Source organism: Monomorium pharaonis, chromosome 10, assembly GCF_013373865.1.
Source record: "Monomorium pharaonis isolate MP-MQ-018 chromosome 10, ASM1337386v2, whole genome shotgun sequence".
Classification (NCBI taxonomy): Eukaryota; Metazoa; Arthropoda; class Insecta; order Hymenoptera; family Formicidae; genus Monomorium; species Monomorium pharaonis.
The window spans coordinates 16,858,590-16,871,178 of NC_050476.1; the positions used below are offsets into that span (position 1 = coordinate 16,858,590).

Below are 12,589 nucleotides of genomic sequence, written 5' to 3' on the forward strand. Positions count from 1 at the left end.
AGTGCATAATATCTGGTGCCACGCTGTTACAATTTTGATTCGTCATACTGGATCTACCATTTTGAGATTCTGATATCATATTTAGATTTAACAACTTCAAAAATTTTAGGACCTACAAATTTTTATAAGAATCTAATTATTTTTCCAATCCGTCATATTAATTCCGTCATTTTGAATTTTGAAATTCTAGTATTATATCTAGATTCAGTGGACCTAATACTTTGCTTCAGGAAAGAAAATTACTTAAAGCTTACAATATAACAAAATATTCCATAATGATAACATTGGAGATCTCGAAAGATTCTCATTTTTAACAGTCACATTTTTTTCTGACACAAAATTTCAAGAATCGGATTGAAAAATTGAATGTTGTGTTTAGTAAAAACCTGAAAACCTCTAGATTACATTTTGTTTCAATGATAAAATCACTTAGGGACTCTAGCATAACAAAATATATCATGATGGGAAAAGACATCTTTCCGATATTTTGAGGAAAATGCAAAATAACTAGAATTCTCGTCATCGATAGCTAAGGGGTTAATAAAAAAAAAAACAATATATAATACAATGTGTATTTATAATAAATATTTTAAATTAAGGTAATACAAATAGAAGCAATTCTGAGACATGTAACTTTTAACATACCTGAATCCACAGGGCCACACATAAAACACATAAAAAAAGAACCCAAAAACAACGTTCAAACAATGGTTACGAATGTTTCATCCAATATGATTTCGATAACTTTATTTTATTATTTGTACAAGTTGAACCATCCAAGTTCACGATATAAAATAATTGTTATATAATTTTTAATCTAAGTATTATTAAGAATTGTTAAGACTCTTAAGAAGCTGTTGAATCGAGATATTTAATGATTTTTGAAAGTTTTGGAAAGAATATTAACGTATATTAATATAAATTATTTGCTCCATTTAAGATGCCATACATACAGACAGGTCAAAACAAAACACAATTTTGCAAACTTTTTGCGAAAAAAAACGAGAAGAGATAAAAAATGAGAAGTCATTGTAAAGATAATACTTGTATTTCCATATTTGACATTTAAATTTTAATAAAAAATAATGTAAAATAACGTCACTATTAGAGTTTTTTAAATTATGTTTATAATTATGTTTAAAAAATAATATTTACAGAAACTATTGTTATTTTCGTAATACTAATTAAAAAGTAAAATGGTACAAACTTTATAAAATTGTAAAATAGTTGAAATACAGATTTAGCTGTTTTTTCAAAATATTGTATTTGAGCCAAATGGCTGCTAATTAAAGTTAAAATATCGATTTTCATTATAATATTTTTGCTTGTATTTTGGCTACGACAAAAAATTAAGCATCGTAAAGAATATCTCCGTCAATGTTTAAAAGAAGTGTATAAAATTGCGAATCAATTAAGTTATCTTTAAGATATAATGGTCACGTGTTTTTGAAAACAGAATTTAAGAAACTTTAATAACAATTATTTTACATTTTTAATAAAATTTAAATGTCAAATAGAAAAACGTATAAATTGCAATAAAATAAATATGTTTTTTTTAACTTTTTCCATTCTTCCTTTAAAAGTTTGCAAAATTAGATCCTTGTTTTGACCCATCTAAGTGTACATTTCATTAATCCCGTTTCATAAGAAATTCCGGGTTCAAATCCTGTTTGACTCCTTTAATTAATCTGTCGCTTACATACATCGTTAATAATAAAAATTGCAAGTTTATAAAGTTAGATGGCTCACCCTGAATATAGAATACATAATGCTTGGAGGCAAGCAAAAGAATCAACAAACACATTACATGCCACACGTATGCGATCATACCACACTTTTGCATTTTACATCAATCGCAGGGAATGGGACTTTGTGATTGTACTTACGAAAACGATTATAAAATCCAGGATTGTCCAGAAACTGGTGAAATATTTACAGAAGCCTAGAGCTAGCCATTTCAGGAGCATCTCGACGCTGAAAAGTGTGCAGAAGCCAAGATTGGTCCAATAGAGAATCTTTTTCAAAAAAGGATTGTCGTCTAGGTAGATGTCTTCGAAGCACAGCGTTATGGAAGATGCAAAAATTAAAACTAGGATCATCCATTCGAAGGCGGGTGTGTCCACGACCGATAAGACGACCGTGCGAATTCTTATCCATTTCTTGCCAAGATCCGTGGCGAGGCAACGATTGATAAAACCGCACCTGAACAATCGTATCCATTGAATGTTATTTAATTTTTATTTAAGCATTTAATAAAATCAGATAAGCAAACCAATGAACAAGTAAATGAATAAATCTTGTATTTGTAAAAAAGTGTGAGTATTAAAATATATATTTTGTTAAATATGCGTTGAAAGTGGTCCTTTTTGTGATCTTCTACTGGCCATAAAGTCACCGCTTTACACGACACTTTCTTCGCACAAGTAATTTGTAACGAGCCGTTCCTCCACTACCGCTTGAACGGAGGTAAGGCCGTTACCCCTACCTCGCTCGCTCCCTCCGCTCTTCTCTACTTCCCTCACCACCGAGTGGAGGGTATATAAGCCCTCCACTCGCGACAGAAGTCAGAGCTTCCCCGGCCTGCGAAGTGAGCAGACCGTTCCTCCTGGTGTACTGAGCCAGGCATCCTCGAGCGCATATTGAGCGCCGTCTCCTAACCTAGCGATCCTACCCGGGCACGCAGTGAGTGCCTTCCCGGCCACGTGTTGAGGGGCCGCACACCGCCACGCTCCGCACCCGAGCTCTCGGCCGCGCACTGAGCGGTCGCGCGTCGCTCCGTCCCGGGGACTCCGTGCTGAGGAGAAACCGGTGCCGCGATTGCCACCACGCGGGGTGACAACAGCAGCGCGATCGAACAGCTGATGCGCCGATCAGCTGAGACCGGGTAACGAACCGCGCCGCCAACCGCACCGCTTACTCACCGCTGCGCCGCCAGCCAGGCTGGCCACCGCACACCGCCGCGCCGCTAGCGCCGGGCCTTAAGGCCACATCACCGCACCGCACGTCGCGCCGCCGCGACCAACCACAGCGCCGCGATTCGCCGCCATCGCCGACTATACGCCGACCGATCGGCACGCACACCGCACGGCCAATCAGGGCACCGCGCCACACCAGCGTCCGCCGCGACACTGTCGCCAGTACCACACACACACGAATCGCCTCGCACGACGAGAGTACTTCCTTGTAAATAGTAGCATAAGATATTGTATATAGTAGAATAAGGAATTATTAAATAAATATAACGTTATACCGAACACACCGTTTTCTCACTCATTCGAGCCCGCCGCCCGGACCCTGAATCCCGCGGCTATCCGTAGCCAATAGGCATACAAGATTCACGGTTACAAATGGCGCCCGAACAGGGACTCGAATAAGTGAGGATACGAACCGCCGCAATGAGACCCGCCGCAATCAAAGTTAACATTGAGAAGTACGACGAAACCGCAGCCGAAGACACCAGCGAGGACGATCGCGAAACCGTCCTGGAGGAAACTCCCCGCGCACGGCGACGAAAGAAAATGTCGGACGCAACGGACCTCCTCGACACCGTCCGCAAGTGGGGCATACAATTTGACGGCAAGGATGGGGTCGCCTTCCTGGAACGCCTAGAGGACTTCCGCATAAGCTACGAGCTAACGCACGCGCAACTACAGCGGTGTCTGCCATTATTGTTTAAAGATCAGGCATTGCTGTGGTACCGCAACAACCGGGACGACTGGCATGTATGGGACGACTTTGAACGAAGCTTCCGGCAGTACTTCGCACCCGCCAAGACAAGATTCGAACTCGAGGCCGAGATCGCCCGCCGTACGCAGGGCACAAACGAGACGGCACGGGAATTCGTGACCGCGCTGCAGACACTCATGCGCAGGTACGGGCGCATGCCACCGGAAGACAGACTCGAGCGGATATACCACAACCTACGGCCGGAATATCACCTCTACATCCGGAGGACCGATTTTATCGACCTCTCGGGGATGCTACGACTCGCCGACGACTACGAGCGCGCCCGCCAGTACGAGCGAAGCTACCAGGCACCGGAAAAATCCAAGGACAAGGCGAAGGCCTCCGTCGCCGCCATCGCTCCCGCCTATGACCCTCGTGAGTGCTGCTGGGGCTGCGGCCAGCGCGGGCATACCCGCCGATATTGCAAACGACCGCCGAAGCTGTTTTGCTCTCAGTGCGGCAAAGAAGGGGTGCTGACGCGCAACTGCCACGGCACACCGGGAAACGACAAGCAGGCCGAGGGAACAGAGGGGGGCCCCCGGTCTACCAGCACGGACGCCAGCACCTGAAGAGCCAACTACCGAGCATCAACCCCCGCAACACACCGACCGACCCACGACCGCAGGGGAGCATCGAGATCGCCGGCCGCCAGTACACCGCCTTACTAGACTGCGGGGCCGTCCTATCCTACCTGGCACCGGACACCGCCGAGCAGGTGCGATCACACGCTCGAGTACGATCGATCTCCGCCGCCGTACACTTGGCCGATGGCCGAACCGCCACAATCAAAGAAGAGCTGCACGCCCAGGTCCGAATAGGCCACTACCGTGGATGGCACACGTTCCATGTGCTGCCAGGCTTGACCTCCGCCGTCATAGCCGGGATAAATCTGCTCCGCAAGGCCGGTTTCCGATGGGACCTACCAGAGATCGCAGTACTGACACCGGACGACGAGCCAACCGCCGGACTCGCCCCGTGCACGCCCGCACAGCAGCAAGAGCTCGAAGCCCTCCTAGGGGAGTACCTACCGAAATTCGAGCGACTGCGCGGCACCACGCCGTTTACCCAGCACCGCATACGGCTACGCGAGGGGCAGGAGCCGATCCGGCAAAGATACCGGACCTTCAATCCCGCTATGCAGAGCATTGTGGACAAGGAGATCGACGCGATGCTCAAGGAGGGGCACATCGAACCAACCAGCAGCCCGTGGAACTCCGGAGTCGTCCTAGCTAAGAAAAAGGATGGGAGATACCGCTTTTGCATAGACTTCCGGAAGGTCAACGAAGTAACCGAGAGAGACGCCTATCCGCTTCCGCCGGTTCAACACATACTCGACCAGCTCCGAGAGGCCCGGTTCCTGTCCACCATTGACCTGAAGAACGGGTACTGGCAGGTCTCACTCCAACCTACGAGCCGACCAATGACCGCTTTCGCCATCCCGGGCAGGGGACAGTTTCAATTCACCGTCATGCCGTTCGGATTGCATGCTGCTCCAGCCACCTTCCAGCGACTACTTGACCGCGTCATCGGGCCAGACATGGAGCCACGCGCCTTCGCTTACCTGGACGACATAGTAGTCCTAGGAAAGACGTTCGAAGAGCACTTGCGAAATCTACGAGAAGTACTGCAACGGCTACTAAGGGCCAACCTGAAGATCAACCCCGACAAGTGCCACTTCGCACGCACTAGCCTCAGATACCTAGGCCACGTCGTCGACCGAGAGGGGCTGAGAACCGACCCGGAAAAAGTAAAGGCGATAATGGACATCCCGCCGCCCACCTCCCTGCCGGCCCTCCGAAGATTTCTGGGGATGACATCGTGGTACCGCCGCTTCATTCCGCAAATTGCCACGACCGCGGCACCGCTGAACGACCTGCTCAGGAAAGGCAAACGGTGGGAATGGTCGACCCCACAGCAACAGGCGTTCGAGAAAATCAGGAACTGCCTGGCCACCGCCCCAGTGCTACAATGCCCGGACTTCTCGGTACCGTTCGTCCTGCAAACCGACGCCAGCGACGCAGGCCTGGGGACAGTCCTCACGCAAAACATCCAAGGAGAGGAACGAGTTATAGCCTACGCCAGCCGAGCCCTGCGAGCTGCCGAAAAACACTACTCGGCTACCGAGAAGGAATGCCTCGCCGTCGTGTGGGGAATCGAGAAGATGCGGCCGTACCTGGAGGGCTACAAATTCACAGTGATCACCGACCATTTCTCGCTCAGATGGCTACGGTCCTTGGACAACCCGACCGGCCGCCTGGCTCGCTGGGCCGTAGCACTGCAGCAGCACGACTTCACCGTCGAGTACCGGAAAGGGGCCCTCAACCATGTGCCGGACGCGCTGTCACGCCAGCCCCTTGAGGAGGGGGAGGAAGAAGAGGAAGATACCGCCGGACAAGACCTGGCAGCCATCTTGCCCTGCAAATGGCACCAGCGGATACTACAGGCCGTACAAGAGGACCCGCGCAAATACCCGGACTACCAAGTGCAAGGCGACCGCTTATACCGGCACTTTCATGAACGCCACTCAACCGACGAGGACACCGAAACATCCGCCTGGAAGCTCTGTCTGCCGCTACCGCTGAGGGAAGAGGCACTGAAGGAATGCCACGACGCCGCTACCGCAGGACATCTAGGAATAACAAAGACCCTCGCTCGACTGGCGCAGAGATATTACTGGCCAGGGATGTTCCGGCAAGCCGCCAATTACGTGCGACGATGCACAAACTGCCGGGAACACAAGCCCGTACAACGACAAACAGCCGGGCTTCTACACCACGCCACCGTCGACGCCCCAAACGTGACCGTCGCCATCGACTTGATAGGGCCACTACCGAGGTCATCCGAGGGCCACACGTGGATACTGGTCTGCCAAGACGTGTTCACCAAGTGGATCACCACCAGGCCTTTACGACAAGCTACCGCTTCCGCCGTCACACGAGCTGTCGAACGAGACATCGTCCTCCAACATGGATGCCCAAGAAGGATCATTACAGATAATGGACGGCAATTCGAAAGCCGCGAGTTCCGCGACATGGTCGCCCAGGCCGGAATCGAACACCGGAAAACGCCGCCATACTCGCCCCAATGCAACCCCGTCGAGCGGGCTAACAGGACATTGAAGACGATGATCGCGCAGTTCATTGGCCAGGATCACCGCCAATGGGACCGGCACCTGCCACAGCTAACGTTCGCCGCCAATACAGCCATCCACGAGAGCACGGGGTACACACCGGCAATGTTGACGTATGGACGGGAACTTACTGCGCCCGGCACGCTACGGGCGAAACACGAACAAACCTTGGGTGACGCACCGACCGACCGACCAACCGCGCGAGTTCGAAAAATTCGGCAAATGCGCGAACAATTTGAAATCGCCACCCGCCGACAAGAAGAAGCCACGGCCAAGCAAGCACGATATTATAATCTGCGGAGGCGCAACTGGAGGCCGGACATCGGACAGCACGTCTACCGCCGAGAACACCCGCTGTCGAACGCCCAGGAACATTTTGCGGGCAAATTAGCGCCTCGCTACTCGGGACCGTATACCGTCGACAAACACATCTCTCCGGTCATCGTCCGCCTGCGGGATCAGCATGACAAGATCATCGGCACCGCACATGTTAAGGACCTGAAAGACGCCGAAACACCGCGTGACCGGGAGGATATATAAGACGACGAGTCGCGGAGCAGAGGAAAACAGTCAGCATGGGGAAATGCAGGAGCACCCTCCGAGAGCGCCTCGCACGCGCCGTCGCAAGACCACCACGCATCCCAGTGAGTAAGCGGCCGTTCGAGGCAACGGCCCGCCCGTCGCAGCCGAAACAGCCGAACGGCCAGACGACCGACCAGCCATCCGCCACCGGCCAGGGAACACCCGCTCCGACGCCGCGAACAGCCCGACGGCCGCCAACCATCCGCCAACGGACCGTCCGCTCACGGCAGGAGCGGCTGTACGACCCGGCTCCGGACAACGTGGCCGCCGCTCGCCAAGCCACGCTACTGGCGACCTTCGGCTCCACGCTCTCAGACCTCGACGACGACGACGACGACAACGGAGGCAACAAGGTGACCGCGGAACACGTGACGCCCGCACCGGCACCCATGCCGGACATCGCGTCCCTGACCATCACGGAGCCCAGCGCGGTCCCGCCGGAGGACACCCCGTCAGCACCACCGCCACCATCGGTGCTGCCGACGCCGCCGCCAACGCCACGGCCCACACCACCGCCTACACCGCTGCCAGTGACGCCCATGCCGCCGCCGACGCAGCCAGCGCTCCTGCTGATGACGCCGGCACCGCCATCAACACCACCCGCTCCGCTACCGGCTCCGGGGTATTTTACCGGACCCCCGCCGCCGGAGAGTACCCCAGCAGCACCACCGCCGCCCGGACCGCCGGCCCCGCCAGCCGTCGCCATACCCGATGGGTCCTTCCCTGAGGACGCCCTCCGCACCGTGCCGTGGGACCGCATCCGCCCAGGACAAAGGTACCGTCACCACGTGCGCGGGCAAAAGATTGTCATCCGGCGCCGCCGCGACGGTTCATGGCTGTTAAAATAAAGACTTTGTATTGTATATAAGGACAGGGTCTGCCGAGGGGGAGGTGTAACGAGCCGTTCCTCCACTACCGCTTGAACGGAGGTAAGGCCGTTACCCCTACCTCGCTCGCTCCCTCCGCTCTTCTCTACTTCCCTCACCACCGAGTGGAGGGTATATAAGCCCTCCACTCGCGACAGAAGTCAGAGCTTCCCCGGCCTGCGAAGTGAGCAGACCGTTCCTCCTGGTGTACTGAGCCAGGCATCCTCGAGCGCATATTGAGCGCCGTCTCCTAACCTAGCGATCCTACCCGGGCACGCAGTGAGTGCCTTCCCGGCCACGTGTTGAGGGGCCGCACACCGCCACGCTCCGCACCCGAGCTCTCGGCCGCGCACTGAGCGGTCGCGCGTCGCTCCGTCCCGGGGACTCCGTGCTGAGGAGAAACCGGTGCCGCGATTGCCACCACGCGGGGTGACAACAGCAGCGCGATCGAACAGCTGATGCGCCGATCAGCTGAGACCGGGTAACGAACCGCGCCGCCAACCGCACCGCTTACTCACCGCTGCGCCGCCAGCCAGGCTGGCCACCGCACACCGCCGCGCCGCTAGCGCCGGGCCTTAAGGCCACATCACCGCACCGCACGTCGCGCCGCCGCGACCAACCACAGCGCCGCGATTCGCCGCCATCGCCGACTATACGCCGACCGATCGGCACGCACACCGCACGGCCAATCAGGGCACCGCGCCACACCAGCGTCCGCCGCGACACTGTCGCCAGTACCACACACACACGAATCGCCTCGCACGACGAGAGTACTTCCTTGTAAATAGTAGCATAAGATATTGTATATAGTAGAATAAGGAATTATTAAATAAATATAACGTTATACCGAACACACCGTTTTCTCACTCATTCGAGCCCGCCGCCCGGACCCTGAATCCCGCGGCTATCCGTAGCCAATAGGCATACAAGATTCACGGTTACAAATTAATTCCCCCATCGATCAAACATGCGGAAAAGTCGTGCAGCAATCATTTCCGCACGCTTCATCATTTTGTCACATCTACATTCTAACTGACACTTGCGTATCACAGGCACGTCATCTCGCGATACGCGTGTCTTTGGTATGGTAACTTTAAATGTATCGTTGTTTTCGTGAACCTAACTCCAGTCATAACTTGTCAATTCACAAGGACCGCACTTCGACGCATAGGAAACAAAAAAATATGGTTACATGCGGATTGGTTATTTTCTTACTCGTATGGATGAACGCACTCGAAGGAAATAACCGATTTCCTTACTTCTAACACGAATGTCTATTTTAATCGAATTTTTATCACAAATAATTTTAGTAAATAAACGGCGTGAATTTTTTATAGACTTTATCCTTAAAATCGTGGTAATTGTGGGACAATATAAACTTTAATTTTTTATTTAATTTTAGGATGTAATTATCTAGAGGTCGATAAACGGTTTTTCATAGTAGCATTACTACCATAATAGATGTTTGTTAATATTATTATTATTATTATTAAATTGATTATCATCAATTTAATATTAAATATTATGATATTAAATTTTATTATTATTCAACTTAAAAATTGCGTTTCAAGACAGAAATGATATCCAAAAGAACTATAAAATGTATATAAAAATTACATAAAGATATTATTGAACGCACTAAACGCAGTAACGTTTGTGTAGCGAAAGTTGGCGCAATAGCCAATCAAATCTTGTCGCGCAACAAGTGTTTCTGCGTCCAGGCATAAAATCCTGCTGTGAGCATTCGTTAGTTTTTCTGGATTCTAATTATGTTATACATATATCTTATCCCAATTATTGTATTTAGTAAAATTTAATAGAATTTAGCAAACTTTTCATTAAATTTTACTAAAATTACAGTAAAATTCTTTTAAGTCTACGTTGTTTCATGATTATTAAAATTTTGAAGGCATATTCTAAGAGAAAATTCTCTCTGTGTGTTATCTCAAATAATCTCGAAAGCAAAACTTCTAAAGGAAACTAGAAATACATACTTCCGGTAGCAATGTTGGGGAAGGCAATCAAGCGGTTCCTTCCGTTTCTTGTTTCTGCCGAATCCAGGAAACGATCCCATCCCGTCAATGTACCTTCCCTTGCTGTCTCTTCTACCTCCGACAGTGAGCTCATCCACGTAACTCACAAGGGCATGCCAAGGACGTTTTCCTATCTTTTCATCATTTTGAGGAGCCGGCTTCTCTTCCGGCAACATGGCCACATCCTCGTCCGGATTAGCATCCTTGAGCACCTCCAGCTCTATACTCTCCTCGGGATTGGTCTCGTTACTGTTACCTTTCTCGGTCAATTTCTTATTCTCCTTGACCGTCTCTTGCTTTGGACTATTTTGGCTGTAGGTAGTGAGAGTGGCCTGACGATAGATCGGATCGTACGTAAAAACCGGCTGATTGAGACTTTCTTGATACGATCTATTATAAATATTGTCTTTGGGAAGGCTCAGCACGGTCTCCTGGATCGCGTACTTCTCTTTGTCGGACTTGTCCATCACTTCGCGTACGATCTGCTCCAGTCGGATATTCTTCTCGTTCTCAGAATTTTCTTTCCGATGCTTCTGCTTGCGCACGATCGACCGTATGCGATCGAAAGAGCGCGCGAGCTTCGATTCCTCGCCGACTTCCTCCTTCTTCTGCTTCAGCTCTTCAGAATTGAAGCTGTTGAGCAACAAGGCCAAGAAGAGGTTAAGGACCATGAAGTTTCCCATCACCAAGGCTGGCAGGAAGATCGCAAAGCACGTGCCCGGCCCGTCGTCTCTTTCCGCGCGCATGCAGTCCCACAGCGGCTCGATCCACTCACCGCACAGAATGCGGAATATCATCATAAACGAATGGAAGAAATCATTGAAGTTCCACCGCGGCACCGGATCCGGGTAGAACTTGTCCAGGGTGTAGTCTTTGCTAAACAGCTGCATGCCGATCACAGCGAATATGTATATCACGATCACCAACACAAAAGTCAGATTACCGAGCGCGCCTATCGTTGAAATGATAATGCTGAGAAGGACTTTCATGGTCGTCCAAGACTGCGCGAGCTTTAGAACGCGCAACAGTCTGAGGCCGCGTATTACTGACAAACCATCCACTAGTTCAAATGTTAAGTCAATAAGCGACGCAGAAACGATGATCAGATCGAAGTTATTCCAGCCGTTGTTGAAGAAGTCCTTGCTCAGTGCCAGGAGCTTCAGGAAGCATTCAAATGTGAAGATGCTGGTGAACACTTTGTTACCGATGTTGAGCGCCTGCCGTATCGATTCGCTCATACCGTGATGTTCCATCGCCAAAAAACCGGTGTTCAAGACGATGCAGAGAGTGATCATCAACTCGAACAGGGGATCCCTCACCACCTTGACGCAAATTATATGCTATTTGTTTTCATGTCATACAATAAAATTACAAAAATAACTTTAAAATTTGTGCGACTTGATTCTTAGATTAATATAGATTTTTTTTCTTTTAACTCTAGAATAGTTAACGAAGTGATTTTTTATACCCCAGCAAGGAGGTGAAACTATTCCCGGATCAACTCCCGGATTAGAAATTTATTATAATAAAATTTATTTATTGTTATACATATAAAGTAAAAGTTATATAAGAATAAAAATTAAATATGTATTTTATTGGAAAAATAAATGCCCGAAATTGTTATCACGTGTTTTAGAAATAATGTCCGCGTAATCTTAAAAATTAAATTAGTCAAACGTGATAGAGGACGAAGTGAATCCTAATATGATTATGTGCTTTGAAAAACCGTTTCGTGTGAGTAGAACCAGGTCAACGTTAAGTATGTTTTACTTCGTCGGTCTGACGCTAATTAGTGGTCGTTTATTTAGGCCAATCACGTCTAACGCGTAACTGACTTGCGGGTTCAGGTTTAAGATTTTACAAAAGTGTTTAAAATTTTACAAATATCTCAATCAGGTTTACCTTGTACAGGCAGTTCTGAAATCTTAACCATCCCTCGTAATCAACGCAACATTGAATACACTTATCGCAGTTTCTATCTGGAAGATCATCTGTAATCATATAATACTTATTTTAATAATTATTATTTTATGTATAACGTGTATTTAAAAATTTGAAAATATTTTAAATTTAATAACAGAATATACTAAAGCTAAAATAAAATAAAAAACGTAACAAATTAAAAAATTAACATAAATAAAACTATAAGAAATTAAATTATAATCTTTCTGAAGTATATTTATTTATCTACTAATAAAAAAGTACTGATTTAGATATAGCTTTTGAATCAATGCAGCCTGTACAATTAACAT

At 48.7% G+C, this 12,589-nt stretch overlaps 1 protein-coding gene across 3 annotated transcripts in view; it reads right to left on the minus strand.

Moving 5' to 3' along the window:
- Positions 1-12,589, minus strand: part of LOC105833920 (sodium channel protein 60E) — a 168,006-nt gene that overhangs the window by 17,942 nt on the left and 137,475 nt on the right. For all 3 annotated transcript variants that reach the window (XR_004964836.1, XM_028193838.2, XM_028193839.2), the window contains exons 10-12: positions 12,240-12,328; positions 10,299-11,659; positions 1,887-2,202 (exon numbers count right to left, since the gene is read on the minus strand). Coding sequence is in view for 2 of the 3 variants with exons in the window: in XM_028193838.2 (XP_028049639.1) it covers positions 1,887-2,202; positions 10,299-11,659; positions 12,240-12,328 (1,766 nt within the window). In the remaining variant the exon portion in view is untranslated. The remainder of the gene's footprint in view (positions 1-1,886; positions 2,203-10,298; positions 11,660-12,239; positions 12,329-12,589) is intronic.